This window comes from Corythoichthys intestinalis, chromosome 6 (genome assembly GCF_030265065.1).
Source record: "Corythoichthys intestinalis isolate RoL2023-P3 chromosome 6, ASM3026506v1, whole genome shotgun sequence".
NCBI lineage: Eukaryota > Metazoa > Chordata > Actinopteri > Syngnathiformes > Syngnathidae > Corythoichthys > Corythoichthys intestinalis.
Window position 1 is genome coordinate 44,243,474 of NC_080400.1, and position 24,489 is coordinate 44,267,962.

General features: G+C 38.7%; 2 protein-coding genes across 10 annotated transcripts in view; one reads left to right on the forward strand and one right to left on the reverse strand.

Annotated features, from left to right (window-relative positions):
• acsl3a (acyl-CoA synthetase long chain family member 3a) overlaps positions 1–17,874 on the reverse strand; it is a 41,168-nt gene extending 23,294 nt beyond the window's left edge. The window contains exons 1-4 of one of the 6 annotated variants that reach the window (XM_057838142.1): positions 17,773–17,866; positions 16,869–17,046; positions 8,539–8,942; positions 2,929–3,106 (exon numbers count right to left, since the gene is read on the reverse strand). In XM_057838142.1, the coding sequence (XP_057694125.1) occupies positions 2,929–3,106; positions 8,539–8,910 (550 nt within the window). In that variant the 5' untranslated portion in view covers positions 8,911–8,942; positions 16,869–17,046; positions 17,773–17,866. Of the gene's footprint in view, positions 1–2,928; positions 3,107–8,538; positions 8,943–9,044; positions 10,618–16,868; positions 17,232–17,772 lie in introns of those variants that run through there. The other 5 variants (XM_057838146.1, XM_057838144.1, XM_057838143.1 and 2 more) reach the window with 5 other exon arrangements.
• Positions 8,697–24,489, forward strand: part of farsb (phenylalanyl-tRNA synthetase subunit beta) — a 34,107-nt gene continuing 18,314 nt past the window's right edge. The window contains exons 1-5 of one of the 4 annotated variants that reach the window (XM_057838139.1): positions 8,699–8,953; positions 20,905–20,960; positions 22,686–22,840; positions 23,065–23,137; positions 23,227–23,342. In XM_057838139.1, coding sequence (XP_057694122.1) covers positions 22,833–22,840; positions 23,065–23,137; positions 23,227–23,342 — 197 coding nt within the window. In that variant the 5' untranslated portion in view covers positions 8,699–8,953; positions 20,905–20,960; positions 22,686–22,832. Of the gene's footprint in view, positions 8,954–17,420; positions 17,575–20,904; positions 20,961–22,685; positions 22,841–23,064; positions 23,138–23,226; positions 23,343–24,489 lie in introns of those variants that run through there. The other 3 variants (XM_057838136.1, XM_057838138.1, XM_057838137.1) reach the window with 3 other exon arrangements.

Below are 24,489 nucleotides of genomic sequence, written 5' to 3' on the forward strand. Positions count from 1 at the left end.
CTGGCACGGCCAGACTGTTCTCCCTGAATTTTTCAAACACTGTGAGAATAGTCTGGGACCCAGCCCATTAACGTCCTCTCAAGCAATAACAAAATCAACCATCCAATCAGATTTATTTATTAGCGTGACGTGTTCTTAGCGAGCAACGTCACTCTTCCGCGTCGGAAGTCATCTCCACAACAACACGGATGGCGAACAGGAGAGCCGAGAATATGTTCCAATCCACGGTAAAATCAGTTTTAAATTACCAAAAACACATAGACACAAGTAATTGACAACAGTCTGTCTCGCGCTAGCCATGTTTAATAAACTCCGTTCTCCTCTACTCTTATGTTTACTTCCGCGCGCAAGTCCCTCGTCGCTTTACTAACGTCACGTCCGCCCGTCACTGTTTGGTCCACTCCGCTGTCTGTTTGCTGTGCCTTGCTCCGCCCTGGAAATTGTATCCGCTGAATCAGAATGGTGGCCAGACTCAATAGCTGTAACAGCGGTGAGTCTGGTGTACCAGGCTAGTTTAAAGCAGTATTATCTTGAATATCCTTGAGTGACAACAAATACTGGCTCTCACTTACTGTGTACCATGCATACACGGTTGCAAATCTTAGTTCAGCGTTTTAAACATTTGGTACATATCTGCTACGTTAATCAAACCAATACACGGTTGCTCAAAAACTATTTGCTGTTGGAATTTGTTTACTTCTTACACTGGCCATCGACCAAAACAACGCAAGTGTTTAAGATGTCTCAAATACTGTCCAAATTCCCAATCTAGGCTTTACGAACACATATGTAAACATGGCGGCACCCTGAACAGAAGTGAGGAGCGAGTGGAGGCCATCTAAAGCTATGAGTGAGGCTACCAAGGGTTTGTCTAGTTTATTTTATACAGTGGATGACGATACCCTAGAATGCACATATTCATGAGAGCGTATATAAGCAGCTTCAGCACACTACCCAGTTACCCAGTTATTTCGATGTTGAAAAGGATACACACAAAATATTCATAGGGTCAGCAGCAAGAGCGAGAGAGAGTGAGTTTACTGAGACAGTGTATGTGGCCTGAGGCTGTCACTGAGATTTAAGGGACACAGCTTGGTGACATCACAATCTTGCGTCATGGAGCAACAATAATATTTCCTGCCCTGCGACATTGTGTATGAGGACGTGACACCTCCAGCCGTGAGATCAGGATGAAAAACGGCATTTGTGAGAGTTTTTTTTTTTTTTAAGTCAACGGCATCTGTTTTCACAGTAAAGTTATCTTTACTTTGGTACAATGTCTCTTCTCATTATCCGATAAAACTGGATGCCAACGACATTGCTGTTGTTGTTTGTGTATGTACGTATATGAATACATGTCATTCTGCTGAGTGTCTGTGATCTGCTGCTAAACAAATTGCCCTACAAGGGACATCTATCGAAGTGAACTGAACATTCCGAATAAATAATACTGATACTGTGACGCTTTAATCTAGGCTCACGCAGCAGAAGCAAGCATGTTTCCATCACTTTGGACAAAAAACTCCATCATACCGCGAGCACACACGCACAAAAACACACAGACACAGATTATTTGAGTTCAGTAGGGGCCTTTGGCTGACTCCTTGATGGCTCTGTCAACATCAGATGCTCACGTAGACCCACTCACACTGACTATGACGCCATTAGCCTTCACATGTTTGCCTCTCTTCCCTCCCTGCCGTTTCTTCCTCACTGGCCCCCTCTGCAACCTTTAACTCCTTTCGACATGTTCACTTTCCACTGGGGTAGAAGTGTTTGTGTCTGTAAGTGAGAAAGATGGTCTCTAAAAGATGCTTTGCTGGCTTCGGCTTGCAGCATATTTTCAGTGTGACAGTTTAATGGAGCACAGAAAAAAACAAAGGCTCCTTCAAAGAGAATTTTGGAAGAATTAGAATATCTAAAGTACAGCCATGAATATTAAACTATTTCCAGTAGTATGGAAAGATATTTTCTGCTGGGATACACTTGATCAGGAATATTACAAATTACTTTAAAGAGATTAAAAATCTCAATCACAATATGGGCGTTTGTTGGTTTATGGCACAAAACGTGGTACCAGTAATTTAGAAGTTTTGTTTGTTTGATTTATTCTTAATTGAACTGATTATCAATGCAATTAAAAAAATAATTTAAAAAATCAAACATGCTAAACCACTTTGGTGCAGTGAGGGTTTGAACACAACAAAACAGCAGGTTTCCATCACAAAATAAAAAGGATTTATAGTGGCCAACTGGGAAATACTGGTCAATTATATAACAGAGTAACTGAAGGGACAAATTGACCTTATTCCATCTCACACGCATATAGTCTCAATAACAAGCACACACACACACCCTCTCCCCCAACACACACACATTCTCCTTAAAGTTTACTGAAAATATTCTCAACAAAAACTGACCATTTTAAGTTTTGCAAGTGCTCTGACACTCTCGGGAATTGAACACAGTGTGTCTGCACGGAAGTTAGGCTTGTGATTTACTACACCATCATCAAGTAGCTGACTCCTTAAAAGCACACGACATTACAGGACAATGGCGTTCGGGGATGTTTTTTTTCCCATTAAGATGTATTGATGAAACAAGACTATTTCTCCAAACTAAAGGAAACGCTTTACTGTGGACCCCTGCTATTCATGGAGGATAGGGACCAAAATAGACCCCAAAACTAGTGATGTGAAATACGTGGGGATAAACTGCCAATAAGCATTTCACATACAGTATAATTACTTTTGAAAAGTCCAGCAACTAACTAACTAACTAACTAACTAACTAACTAACTAACTAACTAACTAACTAACTACCATCCATCCATCCATCCATCCATCGCTTAGATGTGATTAAAAAAAAATAATAATAAAATAAAAAAACAGCAATTGTCGGCCTTTTTAATTGCAATATAAAACTTACATGGGAAATTCTGCATGAAGCAAGCTAAGGCAGCTATCATCCATTCGGCCCGTGTCTCACAGAATATGGCAATGTTGTGTTTAGGCTTCTGCCCGAGTGCTGCCAGGCCATAGCCAAACTGGGTGGCTGCAAAGAGAGTCTCCTCATAGGACAGCCAGTGATATTCCCCAAGAATCACCTATGGGAGAAAGACAAGAGGTGTTAAAAGGAAGACAATGGAAATAAATATTAACAAATACAAAAGTGAGGAGAGGGGAAATGAACACTTCAGTGGAAGTGATACATTGTCTTCCATCAGGACCCTTAGTAATTTAGGGAACACTGCAACACACAGTACATGACACACGCTTTATATAGACACCTTGGAACTTGTTCCTTTAAAACTTATGAAAGACTTGAATTTGAGTTAGTATTCCTGAAATGCAAGTTGACTTATCCTTATTGTTAAAAAATACCATTTTAAAGAGTTTACCATTTGTTCTAGCTTTAAATAAAGGTTACTTTTGTGAAGTAGGAACTGCAAATATGAATACATTTGGAATCATTAATTTTCATCAGGTACTCCCTTTTATGGCTTACTATCCATCCATTATATACATACACGATATATCCTAGACAATGTTGCTTAACCAACAGTGGCCTCTAACGATTGAAGAGGAATAGTGCACATGAAGGCTCAATCATGACTGTTGCAGCCTTCCACCAGTTGAAAACTGAACCCTAGCATGTTCACGTCCAATACCCACAAAACATTGTACCACTAAAACTTGACGCAGTGCAAGTAATTTTTTTAAACTCATTGCGTCAGTGCAACCATTTTTTTGGTAATACTTTTGTTATTTTCTAGGTCTAAAAAAATGTTGCTGACAAATCTATGCCCCACTGTTAAGCCTAGTTGTTGGTAAATACACACAGTTGAGCTTTTTAAAAAATTCCTCATGAATACAGAGAAAATGAGTGGAATTGTAAATATCATCAACCACTTCTTTTATCTATCAAGAGTCAGGTGACAGGGGTAGAGAGGCTTTAACGAGCGACTAAGAAGAGGGATGAATAAATGCGGTGGGAGATTGACAGGTGGTTAAAAAAAAATAGCTGGATGAAGTGACTTGGGAAAGGGAAGATTTATTAACCAACTAACCAAGATTATTGGACTCTACTTTGAGCAGAGCATCATCCCCAACCTGAAGAGGGCGCTCCAACACCATCAAACTGAAGAGAAGGGTCTCAGAATGTGGGGTTTGGATTTTGTAGCAAACCCTTCCAGTGAGTGTTCCTGTAACTACGGTGGCCGAGATGTGTCAGGTGAAATGCAAAGTCAAAACACTTTGCAAATAGAAAAAAGCACGAACCCCAATTGAAAACACTTTGCAAGAGAAAAAAAGCACAAATACAAACTGCCACAACACGATCCCCAATTCCTAAAGCACGACTGCAAATTGGCAAAAGCACGAACCCCAATTGCAAACACTTTACAAAAGAAAAAAAGCACGAATGCAAACTGTATTCTCGCGGCATGAATGCAAAAGGCTCGCAGCACAACAGCAAAATCACGCAGCACGGCGGCAAGAGAGGATGATCCAGAAGTTAAAAAAAAAAAAAAAAAAAAAAGACGACACTTTATATATTGCTATATGTGCTTTGTGACCATCTTTACGGACCTCCGTGAAGTTGCCCCCCCATCAGACACAAATTTGTATAAAAATGATGTCCATCGTTTGTGCTGTAGAGTTTTGTTTGTGCTGCTTTTAGAGATATTTACAATTCTTTTATTAATTTTGAGTGGTGACGTCACTCGTAGCTTTTCCTTAGCTTAGCTCCCGCGGCTAAGGGAGCATACCGAATCTATTAATAACAGAGGGGTGTCCCAACAACTAGCACGATCATAACACAAACAAATTTGGGTCCATTTTGAAGTATATTGGGGGGCTTGAGCTATTACTGTATTGGCCCAAATATAAGACGGCCCTGATTATAAGACGACCCCCTCTTTTTCAAGACTCAAGTTTGAAAAAAGACTTTTTGAACACCAGATTAATTTTTATACAGAAAATAATTGAAGTACTTCTGAAACAAATGATTATACCAATATATTTGAGACAAAAAGCATGTTATTTTGCCTCATTCAAATCTTAATATCTGAACATTTAAACATGTAAACTAAAGTCCAATCACATTCGCAAATGAATGGCCTTTGGTTTTTGAAATGTAAACAAACCAATCTATTGTGATAAAACAACAAAATTGCAATAACTGCATTAACCATCAAAGTGAAGTCTAACTGTAACTGTAGTCTTGAAACAAATCTGAATAAGGAAAAACATTGCAATAAACTAGTTGCTGAGATCTGTCATGACAGAGCATCGCTTCAATGATATCTGGCGCCATCTAGCGTCGTGAATGGGGAGAGTAGCTGAGATCTATCCTAACAGAACTTCGCTTCAATGATATCTGGCGTCATCTAGCGTCGTGAATGGGTATAATGTCTAGAGCGCGAGTATAAAACGACCTAGCCTGGTACACCAGACTCACCGCTGTTCCAGTTATTGAGTCAGGCCACCATTCAGCGGATACAATTTCCAGGGTGGAGCAAGCCATAGCAAACAGACAGCGGAGTGGACCAATCGGCGACGGGCAGACGTGACGTTAGTTAAGCGACGAGGGACTTGCGCGCGGAAGTAAACATACGAGGAGAGCGGCGTTTATTCAACATGGCCAGTGCGAGACAGACTGTTGTCATGGACTTGTGTCGATGTGTTTTTGGTACTTTAAAACTGATTTTACCGTGGATTGGAATGTATTCTCGGCTCTCCTGTTCGCCGTCTGTGTTTTGTGGTGACGACTTCCGACGAGAAAGAGTGACGTTGCTCGTTAAGAACACGTCAGGCAAATAACAAATCTGATTGGACGGTTGATTTTGTCCGTGCTCGAGAAGCCGTAAATGGGCTGGGTCCCAGACTATTCTCGCAGTGTTTGAAAAATATAGGGACAACTGTCTGGCCATGCCAGGCAAAAAACAACTCCCTTTTTCAGTCTTATTTCAATGCAAAAACACACCGTCTTATATACGGTACTTTCGAGTGATCACGTCACTCTTAGCCCCTCATTTACTCCAAAATGGTCCCGAAATGTTGCCATTCGTTTCTGCTACGTTCTTGCTAGTTGTTCCGACACCCCTTTATTATTGAGAGAGTTGGTACGCTCCAATAGCCGTGGGGAGCTAAACGAGTGATGTCACCACTCGAAATTAATATCTCAAAAAAAGCATTATACTGTATCTACAAAACCTAGCTGACGTCAAATTTACCTATAAATGAATTGTAAATATCTCTAAAACGAAAGCAGAAACAAAATTTTTACAACAAAAACGATTCATCACTTTTATGTATATTTGCAACTATACGGAGGTCCACAGAGATGGTCACAAAGCACATATAGCAATATACTAAGTGTCGGCCTTTTTTATTTATTGATTTATTTTTTAACTTTCGGGTCATCCTCCTGCCGTCGTGCTACGTGATTTTGCTGCTTTTGCATTCGTGCGTTTTTTCTATTTGCAAAGTGTTTGGACTTTGCATTTTGCCTGACACCTCTCGGCCACCACATGTAACAGCATTAAAAAAAATCTAAAATTAGAATCATATTTTGAGACGATTCGACTATATTTTGCCTGACACCTCTCGGCCACCACATGTAACAGCATTAAAAAAAATCTAAAATTAGAATCATATTTTGAGACGATTCGACTATATATGTCTTTTAATCTGTTTTTTTAATCTTTTAGACCCGCCTGTCATTATAACGCTCTAGCGTCCTCAGCTGAATGATGATGTCATCAGGTCACGATTTCATCTGATTTAGAATTCAGCCCATTGAGGGGGGAAGAGTCAGAACGAGGAAAATTCCATAGAGAGGAGCAAAAAAGTCATGATTGTTTCAATCTCTTTACTCCAATATTTTTACAGGATATTCTTTTTATCCAAGTATTTTTCCCCAATTGCTAAATAAATGGGAGAGTCATGACAAATAACAGTCTTGTGCTAAATGGAATATGAAATATTAAAAATGCATTTATTCAATACGACAGGGCAAAATTACTGCATATTGGTAAAAACTGCAACTTCTTCCTCTCCCGAACGGTATTTTATGCCACAGGAGTTAGTCCGACTTTTGTCAATTACCTGCCCCGGCTTGGGAGACGGAGAAAAGAGTGTCGTTCTGCTGCGGCCACGGCAGTGCTTGTCTCCAGGTATGAAGTCCGAAAATACCCCTTTCTTAGTGGACAAACCGGCCGACATCGGAGCAAGGTGCTGCTCGTGGCCAAGCCGAGGAAAGCGCATTCTCGGCGGGCACGCGAATTGAACCAAGCGGCCTGGATCGGCTAGCCAAACGGGCCGACATTAAAGCGGGGTGCTGCTCGTGGCCATGTCGAGAAAAGCGCATTCTCGGCGGGCACGCCTTTATCGGCCGGCGACTACTGTCTGGGACAAGCCGCCAGTCGTTGGCCGTGTGGCCTTCTCGAAGGACAGGGAGTATTTTCAGTTCGCCCACAAAATGCAAGCCACTTTCTATTAAAACGTGTGCCATGATCCCAGTATTTGATATAATATTAAACACGTAGCTTACTCACCTCACAATGGTCCCACAGTTGTTGGACTTGTTTTGCCCATTATCCGAGCTGAATGGGAACTTTTTGAAACCCAAAAAAACTCACACCCCTCTCACTGGTGCAGCAACAAAAGCCTGCAGCATACTGGGCTGGCGTGATGCGAAAAATAAACTAAATAATCCGCAAAACCATCTGAATCTGCAGTCCTTCTGCATACTGTAGTATTGCTGCTGTATACTCAAGATGTTTATCCCGCTGACGTCAAATTCGCATTCTTCGTAAATCCAGGCTCATTGTCATGGCGCTGGATTAAAAAAATTGAATAAATATATCGATTGCTTCCACACACATCCAAGCAGTCCGTTTCATTCAAGAGCATAAAATACCGCGTGGTATATGAAATAAACATGCTTTTTTCTGTCGTAGGCACTTTAAAGATCATGGCTGGATAAAGCAACAGATCCACATCATCTGCAAAAAAACAGATGTAATACTAACAAACCAGGCCCCATGAATGTGACTAATATGCCAACAACTTCTGAGCATAAAAGTTTTAAATACAATTAGCAGCAAATGCCAGCCTTGGCGAAATGCCACCACTTTTAGAGGGCCTAAACAACACATATGAAGCCTGGTTTTCCATACTCTCGAAGCACCTCACAGTACTCCCCAAGGGACACAATAAACGCCTTCTTCACCACCAGGACAAAAACCACACTGCTCCTCTTGAGTATGAGATTCGACTTCCCATTGGACCCTACTCTCAAGAAAGAAACCTTGAATAGAACTCTCCAGAGGAGCTGATATATGTATCATCCCACTGTTGATGGAACAGACCCTTTGATCTCACGCAGCCCCAGTTGGCCAATAGAATATTTAACTTTTATGTTGATATCAGATCAATTTTACAAAATCCGTTTAAATCTTTGACTGTAATATTATGGTATATTGTATAATTATATCATTGTACAACTATAGCATTTGTTCCAAATAAGTTTTACCTTTTTAAACTTCTTGCCGTTGCTCTGCTGCTCATCTTCCTCACTGATCACATTTCTTGTGCCAAGACATTCTTTGTGGGCAAATCTCATGGCTGAATACTCAAAGACCTTAGCCAGGGTGTCCAGTCCCGGGTACAGCAATTGCACCAGTCCCTTGGCAGCTTTCACTGTTCGATAAGGTCCCTCAGGTTGTCCCAGCACTGAGTGAGCCTTTGGAATTTTTGCACGCTCCTCCTCGGATCCATAAATTGCTACTTCAGGTTTGGAGACCCAAGTGACAATGTAGTAGGGAATGAAGACAACGCTGGAGTAAATCCACACTATGAAGTGGAATAGATACAGTAGCACAGGATTCAGGTCTTTTTGTTTCATCTTGGTTATCAACGATTAGGTGAAGCTCAATCCTAGAAAAAAGGTAGGCATTAATACATTTCAGATCAACAGGTATTCTATAATTATAATAAGTGGTAGGATCACATTGCTCTTTATATACTGGATGTTTATACCCTTGTTTTATACCCTGTTTGGACCCTTATTCCTCATGGAGCTTTCAGTCTTAACTCCAGTACAAAAAGGGAAATTTAAAAATGACTCATAATTCGTTGTTGCTGCAAAGTAAGAAAAGGGGTCTGTGTGTAATTTTACAATACTTCCATCTACCATTCTCATGAGGAATAAAGGACATTATGTCTTCAGCTTTTAACCCCAAAAGGAAAACGCTGTAACAAAGCCATGAAAGAAGTGACAAGACAATAAAGCTCTTAAAAAGAAAAAAGCAAAGAATAGTGTGACATGTCGAAAAGGTTTTGAATAAAGTGTTTTTGAGTGAACAGATGAATGCTAAGAGGCAAAACTTCGAGAAATGTGGATGGAAGGTTGAGTCGTATAATTCAGAGAGTGTGATGATGATGGAAAAACCACTATGAAATACCTTTTTTTATTTAAAGTGTGTGTACTTGTACCGGTTTTCAACAATGTGTGTACTAGGGGTGTTTAAAAAAATCGATGCTGAGATTTATCAAAATAATATGTCAAGCAATTCTCGTATCGATTCAAAATCTGTCTGAATTGATCCTTACAAGTGTGTTTTTGGTTGAAATAAAACATTTCAGTGGCTGCACTTCTACTCCCGCCCACCAGTTGGTAGCGCGCAGCAGCATTGCCTTGCAGTCTGCTGAAGTAACAACAACATTGGACTAATCTGAGTAGAGATTTGTGTACGTTGCCCTCTAGTGGTTGGCCGGCATTCATGGAGTGTTTACACACCTATAGTAGCTCAAAGGAAGTCAATGTAAACAGTAACATTAGCTGCTGTTGCTATGTGCTGCGGGCAGTAAACCTAAGCAATGGCGGACGGAGTACTTCCGGTCGTTTTGTCCGGATTAGTCATCTGAAATTTGGGCTCATTTAGGCTTTTACTGAAAAAACGGAGGTATGAAGTATTTAGAATCCTGCTTTTCAGCAGGTTTGGACTAAAGCAGGTTTGCACTAAAACAGAGAAAATGTTATAATGAAAGCCATATGTTGTTCATACATAAAAAAAAAAACATTTTTACTTGAGTGCTGGATGAGGTTTCAGGAAGATATTGATATAAATATAGTTTATGTGTATTTTGATTTTTTTTTCAAAGTGATATAAAAATATCGCAATAATAATCTTCAAGTGTAGTATCGGGATTAATTGGGATCGAATCGAATCGTGATACAAATTGTATGGTCAGATATGAGGCAATACACACCCCTAGTGTGTACCATCCTCTTGGCACAAATGTAATTGCTTTGGATGCTCATCATGGGAGCTGTCCAGTGTTCTGAAGACAGGTATGTTGTTACAAATACTGTAAAAACACATTTTATGCTAATCGTTAGATGCTGTGATAGGTTGGTGATCATAAAGTTGCTGCTAAGGGTGACATCTGTGTACTATCAATTGTTGTGCCTTAATCTAACAAATACACTGCACTGCATCAAAATGGCATCTGTAGCTTGCTTGAAACTTCACCTTCACAAATTGATCAAATTGATTGATCCTTTTGATGAAGAAGCTAACATTTTGGTAATCGAACTTCCAGAATACATTGTCAAAATGTATAAGTAGCAATCATACTCGTAATTACAAGTTATTTTCTTTATGATACTATACAGCAGACATGTCCAAAGTCCGGCCCGGGGGCCAAATGCGGCCCGTGGTCAAATTTCATCCGGCCCCCAGCCTCTTTCATAAAATCAGTGACATCTGGCCCACACACAGACTTAATAAATTGGTCAGCAGTACTGCTACCAGCATATGAAATAGCTTACACACTAAATGCTGCTCATCATTTACCCACTAAAAGGCACCAGCACTCTAAACAACATTACCCCGTGTGACCTTTTACTCCTAATTTTCTAAAATGGCGACAATCAACAAAAAAAAACAAAGTTGACTGCGACGGCCGACGCTTCAAGAATAGGTGGAAATCGGACTACTTCTTCACTAAAATACGCAACAACTACTGTATGTCTCCCTCATTTGCAAAGAGACAGTCGCTGTTTTTCAAGAGTTCAATGTGAGGCGATATGACCAAACAAGACACACTGACATGGACGACAGGATTACAGGGAAGATCGGTAGCAAGAAATTGAAGCAACTTGAAGCTAGTTTAATTTTACAGCAGCAGTATTTCGCAAGAGCCCGAGAGTTGAAAGAGAATGCCACAAAGGCTAGTTGCGAGATTGTTGAAATTATTAATAAAAAAATAATAATAATAAAGCAAATGTGACACAAATAATGGTTGCTAAAATTTGCTGAAATATATTTTTCTCTGTAAAGGACGTCAGCCAAGGTCGGCCCCCCACATTTTTACCACACTAAATCTGGCCCCCTTTACAAAAAGTTTGGACACCCCTGCTATACAGTATATTATTTGAATGGAGAACCATATAGAGAGAAAAACTGCAAGTGATGACCCCAGCTTTTGCCGCTAACAGAGCCAGTGTCAAGAGCTATTTAAAAGTTGCTTTCTCCAATAAAAATGAAACAAAAACATTTGAGAAATACTATGATAATTAGTGCATAAAAGTATTAAATGCAATTGTCAATTTTAACTGCTCATGTAACACAACTGCTCTTTTGGCAAACCACTACCTCTCTCTTGTCATTGTCCCAAACTGTAATCAAATCTGATAACCATCAACCCCATTTTGACAAAATCAACGTTGGCTTCGCTAAAGCCAGCTGGCATTTCATCAGAGGCGTGTCGACTTTGTATATTTACTCAAACCAGTGTTGTTAATAACAGCGTTAGAGTATAACAGCGTTTCTATCTGCGTTTTTTTTTTTTTTTTTTTTTTCAGTATTAATCTAATTAATTACTTTCCCCATCTTTGCAACGCTGTTACCGTTACTGAGGATGTTACGAGGCACGTCACCACAATTTTATTAAATGAAGCGCAAGTTGTTGACCGTTGATTTTGTCACAAATTATCAGCCAGGATAGAGCAGAGCATGGGTGGGGGGGGGGGTGAAGGGGTTGGTAACGCCATTGCAAACGTGATGATGATTGGCTGCTTCACTGTGACTACATGCTCTGGCAAAAACAAGACAGCAAAAATGGCGATGGGCAAGGAATTTAAAAGGTCGTATTTTCAAATTTGAATTATTTTTAATATTTAATGTTGTTACTTTACGGAATATTAAAGGATAGTGTTCTGCTTATTGTGCAGTAGGACCAAAATACAGTTTAAGAGTATTGCACTGGTTAATGGTCAGTTTTCATGTGGCTTTTCTGAACAGACTAATGTATTTGATCAAAATAAATACCAAATGTTCTTAAAACTGTATATAGTGTTTTTATTCTTCAATCACTTAATAACAATGACAATGAGGTAACTGTGCTAATAACTCAATTTTTGCGAGAAGTAATTTGTAACTGTTTAATCAAATAATTACATTTTGAAGTAAGATTAACAACACCGCTCATAACACTGTACAGAGAATACGGCGAAGCTGTGACTGGAGAGAGATGGTCTTTTTACAGTGGTTACAAAGCTACAGCTGACTGAATTACATCCAATTATGTTTAGCCACTGTTTCAAACAGAGTAGAAATCTAAATCTGTGGCTTATTTCAGACAAACAAACTGATTGACTAAAGGTTAAAACACAAGAATGCACCATAAGAACATGTATGGAAGTTTGACCCTAATCTCTTGCCTTTTGTGAAAATCCTCAGGGTGCAAGATGTGCTCATTCAATAGGCAGCTTTATGCACCCTCTTAATGGATTAATGAGAAATATTGTGACATAGTTTCAGAAAAGGAGGGAGTGAGCAAGCATGTGTATTTGGGAGTGATGGAGGGAATACTGTTTTCTATTGTGTGACTCTGTTGTTTTGTGAATCATTGTGCCATTATCCCATTCAGCAAGTCTTGCAGAAATGTGAAAATGGTTGGTAGGTCATGCTTGCAAAACGACACAAAACACAATTTGACTCTTGGGGTTGTAATGTGGTTGCCCAAGAGTATGTGCATGAGTGTGAATTATTCATCTTATTGAAAAATACATTCAAAACATGTTCATATGAGCAACTGCGCCAAAAAGGGGTTGAATACAAGCAATGATGACTTTAAGGGCTTTCGAGTGATTGGCCCTAGAAAATACTATTTTCTATTTGTGGCATAGAAGCAGTGAGCTCAGATTGGTATTTCTTTCCCCAAGCGATTACAAATCTCTAGCGGTACCTCTGAATACAGCCACAATTATGGAGTATTAGCATAGCTTTTTAATGAATATGTGAAAGGGTGTTAGTTTTCTAATTAAACAACAAATACGTGTGCAGAATTTGCTGTTTTAGAACTCTCTATTTACATCCATAGTAAACACAATATTTGTGTCCTCCTAAAGTAGTCTGCATTTCACTGTTGTAAATAAGTTCAAAATGTACTACGACTGCCACGCTTACTCCCAAAACATCTTCCAGTCCAGACAATGTAAAGCACAACCGAAGAGCGCACATGGCTACACACTGGCTATCTTGGAACCTACAGACAACAATATATACCTGAAATTAATTCATGTAATTAATGAGCCCTGGGTCAACAAAATTAGAAAAAGGGCTCCAAGGATTGACGCGCAAATATCCCTTGAATATACCTACCAAATTGTATGTCCGTGAGTAATAGAGAGGTAGTAATTGAACGTGTGCAATTAATAATGTTATCAGCCCTGAGACAAAAAAAGAAATAAAATGTTTAAAAAAAAACTGTACTCTAAAACTTTTAAAAAAAAAAAAAAAAAAAAAAAAAAAGTTTGGGGCGTGGGGGAGTTAAACCCTAAACCCAGCAAGTGAAAGCCGGGCCAATGTTTATTCTGTATATCATGGTAGCCTTCCTTTTTTTCCCTACATAGACAAAACTTTTTGTCTCTTTTGTTGCTCTGCCATCTTCACGTTCGCATCGACTTCTGTCTTTAAAATGGATGGAGAAAGGGGGAAGTGACGAATGCCGTTAAGCAGTCAGCATATTTGTATTTTTTTTGTTGTTGTTGTTCCTGCCACCCTCCTCAAAGTAAATTAGTGTCGGTGAAAGCAATACAGACCACCTCAAGATATAAAAGAGGTGGCGTCCAACTAGTTGTCAGTCATATTATCACAAATAATCAGGGGTGAAAGTGGTCAGAACTTCTTGCCCGGAACTCCACGACGTGATGGTCGCCACGGAGCCAGAAATGTTAATTAATTTATTTATTTGGGGGGGGGGGGGGACTTATATTATGCAGAGTGAAATGGAATATATTTTGAAGATTGCGCAAACATTTACTTTTTTAAATCATAAGGAAATGAATAAGTAGCCTAACATAAATGAACAAATATAAGTACTAAGTGCACATTGAAAGCTAAAATGTTCTGAACCTCGCCGTCAGAGAAAAAAAAAGTAAATATGATAAATAAGCCACCTTAACTCTTTCCTTGCTCTTAAAGATTCAGAAGATCCATTTTCTGTTGCATTGCCCTTTTTTGTTGTTGTTGTTGCTGTTTTAGAAAACATGCACATTTGAACCAATCAGAGCTAACTATCTCTGGTGATCACATGTCAGTATGTCAGCCAATTGAACAGATAAATAATCCAGGCGTTTTACTTTGCTGCGTGCATCCGCACATTGACATGACTCGTCATCGTCAGACTAAGATAACGGCAGCAGCTGGGGAAACCTCCATGCCATCTGTTGAATAAAATAAATACCGTAATTTCCCAAATATAAGGTGCACCCGTGTATAACACGCACCCCAAATTTAATTGTAAAATCTAGGGAAAATTATTGTACCCGTTTATAACGCGCACCCTAATTTTAGCACCAATAAATAGAAGAATACAAGAAAACAGAGCTCGTGTACAGATACAGAAATGTCATTTTACTGACCCGTGAAACACAGCACAAGCATAGCACATTGATAATTCAAAACATTACCGTAAACTGACAATATGTACGGTAGTAATATGATTTGACAACTTCTCCAATTTACCAGAATGCAGAAGAAAACATAACAGATGTGACTTTTCTTTTAATGGCTGCTGTAAAACTTGCTCCTTTCATTATGATGAATAAATGTTTCTTCCATGGATTGATACGGTAAAATAAAAGTGGGGAATGAAGTCGGAAAACGGAAAGAGCGCATCGCTGTGTGTAACAAGAGGAACTATTGTTATTTGGGTTTGAGTTTCCCGAGGGACAGATATAGATGACGGACACAGGATGTCTGTTTTGTGTTACGTTTGTTATGATCCGAGTTGCAATAAACGTTGACTCAAATGAGTTCAAGAAACTAAATTCTGTGCTTTAGGAAGAGTGAAAAAAGCACAATTTAACACAGACGAAATCATTCGACCGATCAGAGTGAAGTATTACCGAAACAAAATGGTGACGTCATGTACCGTAAAAGTCGGCAACGGATCGCCGCATACGTTTTCTGTAACACAACATGGCCGTGTCAATAAAAAAAAAAAAAAAATCTGTCTTGATATATAGAATATATATATATATTTCTGTGTCCATCTATGTTCCCGTGTATAATGCGCACCCATGATTTTGGGGGGGAAAAAAGTGCGCGTTATATTTGGGAAATTATGGTAATAAATATCGATGGAAACTGATTACGCTACACAAGCACTTTATTATGCTTGCTGTTAACACTTGTGTATGTAAATATGATGTTGGTAGATTGTTTTCTTCTTGAAGATGAAATGCATGTGTAGCAGCTTTGTAATTTTTTTTTTTTTTTTTTTACATAGCGTTTTGACAGTTGCCATCATATTTTCAGAATCAAAGCACCAACAGCGTTCCAGCCCTGAATCTTATACCGGAACTGCGTTCCGCCCCTGAATCTTATACCGGAACTGCGTTCCTGGCCGTTCCCGCCCACTTTCACCCCTGCAAATAATATGAAAATATTTCATAAAGGTTGAACAGTGACCTATTATTATTTTAAGTTAACGTCCTCCCCAAGAAGGCCAAGAACAAGTAAGCAAGAACTTATGACCTCCCTCCTGGCGGTCTATAAAGTGTCAAATAGGAGTGTGTGTACATTACAGCAATAAATACTGTACAACTGTGGTCAAATACGGTACATGGTGTGCACCCACAAGGATCATGAGTGGCCTGTAGGTCTGTTTTATATATGTCTTCAACTGTGAAGGCAGGGAAATATTGTATAAGTGATCATATCAACATGTAATGACTTGCTGAGATTCATAGAAATAGTGATTGTATTTGTTATTTCCTAATTGTTAAATAATGATTGCAAGCATAAATAAATAAATAGATTAATAAATAAATAAATAAATAAATACCACTGACTGCGCTAGATGTCCAATCCATTTTGAATGGGAAGTTTTCCAGCGATCATTCACTCCCAGTCAAAATGGATTGGACGTGAATTGTAAATGGCATGCAATGAGTTAAAGCTAATAAAAATCTATTATTTACCCAAGAACCAGAAAAAACATGAGAGGCAAAGTACTGCACATTTCAGTACACCGCAGAAAACTCACACAATGGATAACAGGCAAAGGCCAATTTCCGGTTGTTCTTTTTAAAATAAAACACCACAATATATCAATAGTCTACTCAAGAGACAGGCTATTTAAATAATGCACACGTTTAGCTGTTTTTTAAATATTTTCTTTATAATAATATAACCCGAAAACGGAGTCTAAAGCATGAGAACGGGCAAAACGAGAGGAGCCGGTAGGGTGACTATTTCGTTTTTCCGGTAACTTGATGCACTTGCAGCTGCACGCACATCTGCGAAATAGCAACACTGGAGGGAAAAAAAGCAAAAACAAAAAACTCACCTTTGGCTGTTATGAACACCGCAGTCTCCGGTTCTGGCTTATTATGTCAACCAGCACAACGCATAAAATTATTTTACGTCGTGTTGCTGAACGGGTAAAAACTGAAGGGAGGGGAGCGCTACCTCCGTCGTGCGATGATTGGACTTGAAGAAGTGGCGCGTGCAGACTGAGGGCCGGGCTGGTTGGAAGGAAGGAGGACTGGATGAATGCACGGGTTACCTACGGTCATAAGAGCTACTAGGCTATATATCTCAACCTGAATTTCATTTTAAACCTATTTTGATTTAAGTGTCACCTCGACCCATATTTGATTGATCGCGATCAAATGGAGGATTAAAATGTACCACTTCAACCAGGGTCTCAGTACGTAGTGGGTTGTCAATAATAATAGATGAGACCACTGTCCTCACACTTTTTTATTCTGACATTTCTCCCTGTGACTGTGTAGCATTTTGTAACCAACCAAGAGAATACATTTAGTTGTGTAGTTCCCACGTTTAGCGCTTGCCGAACAGGAAATACAGGTTAAATCAAAAAAATAAATAAATATTATGCGTCTGTGTGTAATCAGGCACCTCTGTAGGCAGCTAAAGCTAACTAGTGGGGTCCTTTTCACCGTAGCCAAGGATAGGAAGCTTAGCCGAAAACATGCCAACTGTCGGTGTAAAGAGGGATCTTCTCTTTAGAGCGTTGGGGAGAACCTATAGTAAGTAACGCGCATGCAACTAAAATAATGAATAACATGTAATACAACAGTATTACGTTTTTCTTTTACCACCCTAAACGCACGTGTAGTTGTCTGAACTCTAGCCGGTCGTAGCTGGCTAGCTAAATGACTTGCTTACTTGAAATTAGATCGTTAAAGTTGTAAGAATGAAAAAAGAGTAATTCGCATAGAACATACCTCAAAACAAAAGTGTCCTCTTATTTGCCAACAATAAAGTGGAATTACGTTTAGGGGTAATGTCAACGGCTTTGCATCATCCTTCTTACGTCACAAGGCAAACTGCATCGCAGATGAAATGTTTTTTTTTTTTTTTTTCTCTCGAAACTTCCAGTTAGTCAGGTTTTTATCAACAAGCCTTGTTGTCTTGGAAATTATGTCACTCTCACAACGTTTCCCGCATACATCTATTATTTGGAATAACGAGTATATTACAAAAAGGAACAAATCACTCTTCATACAAAATTGGATTGATAAAAAATATATACTTGAAATGTTTATTTAAAGGCGATGGACAGCTTCTTTCTAATAAAGAATTTCTAGTAGAAAAAAAAATTCCCATTAAATTTAAAGAATTTCATTCTATGATTAACTCCATCCCCAGTGGAATATTAGAACTAATGAAATAATATAAAGGCTAGAACGAGCAAGCCGTTCTTGAGAATATCCTTTACTTAAATAATATAGATCTTTTAAGCAAGAAATGTATATATGTACATACAAATGTACATATAAAGGAATCTTTCTATAGTAATAGGAAAATTGAACCTCGTGGGAAATTCTTTTTGAATGCACAGTTTGATCATATTAAAAGGAGAGAGGCGTGGCTTGTTCCTTTTAAACTGTTTCCAAAAAGTAAAGGAATTGCATTTGAAGGTTTTACATAATATATACCAAACTAAAGGCCGAGTTAAATGTGTACTTGTCTCGTTTTAAGGACAACAAATGCACATTTTGTAAGACTGGACCTGAAAGCGTGACTCATTTGTTTTATGGTTGCCCCATTAATGCAAAGTTTTGGATTGATCCTCAAAAATATATTTAATGTCAAACCAAACAAAAGATTGAATTAAAGGGTAAAACAAACATTACTGTATTTGAATCCAAAGATAAAAAATATATATACAATATTAAATCTTTATATTAGGGCTGTCAAACGATTACAATTTTTAATCGAGTTAATTACAGCTTAAAAATTAATTAATCGTAATTAATCACAATTAATCACAATTCAAACCATCTATAAAATATGCCATATTTTTCTGTGAATTATATATATATATTCTGTAAAATAAATTGTTGGAATGGAAAGATAAGACACAAGATGGATATATACATTCAACGTACGGTGCATAAGGACTGTAGTGGGCATTTCACTCTTAAATCTGTCTATGCTGTCCTCACTCCGAAGCGTCTACTTTTTCCAAAGCTAGACAGCTAGTGAACGACGCCTTAATAATCAGACTTCTTCCTTTTTCATCTGATTTATTAATAAAATGGCCTCAAACCATTGTCCTCTTTAGACCGGTTACGTAAAACTACAAAAAAAAAAAGTAAACAAGCATTGCATTAGCAACAACGTTAGCTTAGCACGCTATACAGGTTGACTAAACATAAACAAAAAGCGTCTCATACAAAAAATATAACATTTCGCTTATTAACATAATATGTACATTCTTTACAACAACCATACTTACGGACAAATCTTTTCCAAGGATCATATAAGCACAACAGAGACGTCGTGCAGCCCATATAGGCTGTATTGGCTGAGCCAAAATTGTGTTGGTTCGTTCCACTGAAATGGATCTACGTGACCTCTGCATTGTAATTTACATACGTTGCTAATTACTACCAAAAAAAAAAGTTCTACTCACGGTTTCCAGTCATTTTTTAGTAATTAGCGTTTTCGTGTCGGTCTTTTTTTCCCCCGTGGCGCAGTGATATTGATACGGCGGAGTCGTATCGTCAGTGTGTGAAGCCATTTTAGGTCACGTGCACCAATATGTGTGTGTGGCTTACCTGTAGTCAATGTCGTTAAAAATCCCATTCGACGCATTTTCAGCAAGATCCTTCGACGGAGCCTGGGAAGAAAGCCATTGTCTGACGCAACCACGCGGGCTCTGCACGTTTTTTCCAAATTCCTGCCCTTTTTCGCCCTTGGACAGTTGAGAGATGCGTATAGCATCGTTTCGATGCCTTTTGACTAAATTCCGAATGCGGTTTTCTTATCTTTGGTTCATCTTCGCTCGTGTCGTAGCTTGGCACGGTCGCCGCCATATTGTTTGTTTATCGAAGCTCATAGCAACAGTCCTCGTCTCCTATTGGTGCACGTGACCTAAAATGGCTTCACACACTGACGATACGACTCCGCCGTATCAATATCACTGCGCCACGGGGGAAAAAAAGACCGACACGAAAACGCTAATTACTAAAAAATGACTGGAAACCGTGAGTAGAACTTTTTTTTTGGTCGTAATTAGCAACGTATGTAAATTACAATGCAGAGATCATGTAGATCCATTTCAGTGGAACGAAATCCATTTTCTAAGCACTTTTTCCATGGTGCCAATACAGCCTAATATTAAACTGGCAAGAAAAAAATAAACCATGTCGCAAAGCGACCACAAGAGTTCGCTGTTTGACAGCACAAAATGCCTTGCTGTAAAACTTACCAAAAGGCAGAATACTGTCTGAGAGGGACATTATTAATTAATTGTTAATTGCGTTAATTGCGTTAATTGCGTCAAATATTTTAACGTGATTAATTTAAAAAATTAATTACTGCGCGTTAACGCGTTAATTTTGACAGCCCTACTTTATATATTGCTAGGGAAATATCATATTCATAAATCTAGATTTCAAAACGTAAAGCCGAACTTTAAATTATTCTTGGTTGAATTTGAATTATATTTCAAGATAGCTTAATATGATACGAAATACTAAATGCAAGTCTACTTAAGAAGCTCATACAAAATTGTTTAACTTATTTTTTTCCCTCTTAATTTATTATTTTGTATATCTTACAATGTAAAAATGTTGATAAGATTATATTCTATGTGAACTAGTTGCTCTGTATTGTTGTCATTTGTATGTTCTATTGTTCAATTTTTAAAAAATGATTGTTTAAAAAATATCGTGTTAACTAAATGGAATGCGTTAATTTGATTCTTTACCTTACCTATCACAATGAAGTATATTTTATACGATATTAAAGTTTTTATTTATTTTTTATTTTAAAAAAATATATATATTCACTCTGATAAGAAAGTAAAACATGAACTGTGTATAACAATTACTGGTTTCTTCTTTCAGCTGATGAGGAGTTTGACGAACTATGTTTTGAATTTGGACTGGAACTGGATGAAATTGTAAGTGTATTGCTGCCGCTAACCTCTCTATTGTTTGTGTTTTGTGAGTTCATTTTAGAGCACTAAAGTTGCACCGATACCAGTATCGGCAGGGGGCGCTGATCCGGCCCAAATTGGTGGTATTGGTATCGACGAGTACCAACATTTAGGGCGCCGATACCATCTACTGGCATCACTTGAAAGCAAATGTACTGTCCTCCCCTCGTGAGCTAACTCCCCAAATCCCGATGCATGACATCTGTATGTCTTTGTCCCGAAATTACCAAACGAAATTAACACCTTCATCTTCAATATTAAGGACGTTCACTTCAACGCAAGTCCGCGATGTTAAGCTGTTTTGCTAAAATGGCATTCAAAAACGATTAGCATGCGTAAGTTAACGCCTGCTATTGTAGCGCCGATGGGATCAGAAAGATTAAGACCGTGGGAGACTAAGCAAACTCATGGTTTCATGATGAACAAAGAGCGGCAAATTAAGAGTGCCGTACTTCAAACTCGTCCTGTTTATGAAAGTCGATTGTCATATGCTGGTGTTGTGCAGTAATGAGCAGAAGTGACTTCTGTGGCCAGAAAACACTCAAGCGGCGCAGCGCGCACACTAGATATCATCAAACAGCAACCTAGATGCCCAATGTTAGATCCCATGCCAACTCTCGCGTGCGCACACTAGACATCATCAAATAGCAACCTAGATGTCCTACATTAGATCCCATGCCATTAGCTGCGTGAGCCCAGAGCGACGTGTAGTCCATAATACTACATTGATGAATTAGAAACCGCCATGACTGAATGGAAGTTAAGCAGGCCAAATCAATCCATACCAGTGACTATAGATAATGCTGCAAATACTGTTAATTCAGCACAGGTAACAAATGGACTCGGACCACAAATGGGATGTTTTGCTTATATGGTAAATATAGCTGCTAAGAGAGCTGCAGCAATCAACAGTGTGCCCCACTTTACAAACAGTAAAGATTGTTCTCAGCACTTATATGCAAAATTTGTTCAGATCAGTAATAAGTAAGCACATAAATATGATGCACTAAAATGCTTGTTTATATGATGGAACTGTTATTTTTGCTTGTTAGCAAAAAAAATAGTAAAAATAATAAGGACAGTTGTATTTTCTGTTTCAGAGCATTAAATGTATTGAATTGTATCGAAAATCATACCGAACCGTGACGTAACTGTATCGTTGCATCCCTTATACGTACATATGTATATTTATGGGTTTTTTTGGTTTTGGTTTTGCAAACAGAGTGATATCGGAATGGTATCGGTATCGGCCGATACTGCACAGCCAGGTATCTATATCGGTATCGGGCCCAAAAAATGGTATCGGTGCAACACTATATAGCACGTCTCCAAGATCCAGATGGAATTATGATCATAATATCTCAAATAACCACACAGACAATGTTTTTTTTTTTTAAAAAGAAATACTTGGCGTTTTGATTTACAAACTTTGGATACAATAATTTTCTATGGAAAACCACAAAAACATATTGATAAAGTTCAGTCCGTGAATTAGAAGATGTTTCTTTGGCTGTACAACATAAAACTACACAGACATCACATTTTCCTCAAATTATCCAGATTCACGTTTTACTTTTTAAAAAATTTTTTAACCACACTTCATTTGCTGCAAATGCAGGTTAAAATCCTTAAAAAGTCCTTAAAATGTTTAATGTTGGTAAATGCAATTGAACTCTGACCCTAATCCAGACTTCAGAGAAGGAGATAATTAGCCGTGAGCAAGGTGATGTCAAGGCAGCAGGAGCATCAGACGTTGTCCTTTACAAGATTGATGTACCAGCAAACCGCTATGACCTTCTGTGTTTGGAAGGTTTGGTGCGTGGACTGCAGGTCTTCATGAATAAGTAAGACATAATACAATGTCGATGCTTGAAGTTTATAGTCCAGTGTGGCTTATAAGTAAACTAATAGTTGTCTAATCAAAATTGGTGGGTGCGGCGTTTAGTCAGGTGCACCTTATAGTCCAAAAATTACAGTAATTTGAATAATCATGTTACTCAACCCATTGTGCTATTTTCATACTCTCAGTGAAAAATGCACACAAGACTTACCAATATGTTTTGTCCAGGTTGGAGGCCCCTCGGTACAAACGTGTTAGCCCTATTAGTGGGGAGCTTCAGAAGCTGATTGTCACCAAGCAGGTTGGTTGCATTTGTCATAGTTAATATTCAAGCAAGAATTTAAATATTATTTCACTAGGCCCTAAATCGCATGTCATGCTCATGTGTAGACAGCAGCTGTGCGCCCCTTTGCTGTGGCAGCAATTTTGAGAAACATCACATTCACACAGGAACGCTACGATAGCTTCATCGAGCTCCAGGAGAAACTCCATCAAAACATCTGCAGGTAACACTGTACAGCACTGTTTTTTATTTTTTTTAACCAGGTTTCAGGTTTCATACAGGTTTTCAGTATGTCAGTGCTTCAAAGTATAACTTCTTTCACACTAACACGATTTTTTTGCCGCCTAATATAGGTTGTGTGAAACCATTCCGATGGGTTAGGGTGAGGAATTTGCATGCTTCTGAGAAACCACGACTAGGCACGGGGTGTTACCCGATTCTAGTGGTACAATAATCTTGAGCAAAAATTTGCGATATCACGGACTTTATATTGCCGCTCTGAAATGTATATTACAGGGTTTCTCCTACATATAAAGGATTGTGGCTCACCGCCACACTAAAATAAAAGCCACCATGCCTTGCAAATGAGATGTTTTTTTTTTTTTTTATGCGGTTTCAAACTAGCGGCAGCCTAGTGTGAAGGCTTCAGCGGCAACCTATTAATTGTGTACTATAATGTCCGTAACTTAAGAGACGATTGGACTGGGGAGCTTAGTAGGGGGAAACGAGTCTGAAGGATGGGAGAACGGGCGAGCGATAGCAGTCGCATGTCGCGGCAGCCCGCTGTCAATTTGTCATAACTTCTCTCCTCATTCTCCCCATCCTGGGCATTACAGTATTTTGAATCAGACTTTTCGGCAAAAGTGAGCGGTGGACGGCCATCTTGGACGGAAATCTGCGCTTTGCCAAATTGTTGTAATATAGTCAGATCATCTCAAATTATGATTCTAATTCACATAATAATGCTATTTAAGACTTTTTTTTTATCCTGTCATATGCACTTTAAACCCCCCTACCCTCCCATTGTTAAAGTAGTTCGTGGGAGGTTATCGCCTTGAAAAGTAGACCTTGGAGCAAAAAACAATGAGCACCCCTGTTTTTTAGGCTGCAAGTTGCACCTGTATTTTTGTTTTTGGGGTAGTTGGGTCATTCTTTTATAGAAAATAATTACTTTTTGAACAGCTGTACAAAATGAGGAAGACAAAATAAGTGTCATATCAACTACTTGTCATACACAGCAGCAACAGTACCCATGTTTCTAAAAGATTGATAACTGCTCTCAATGTAATGTAAACTCATGCTGCTATGGCGCTTTATGCTCCTTACAGCAGCTCTAGAGCTACGGACCTCACTGGACTAGTTTTATAGCT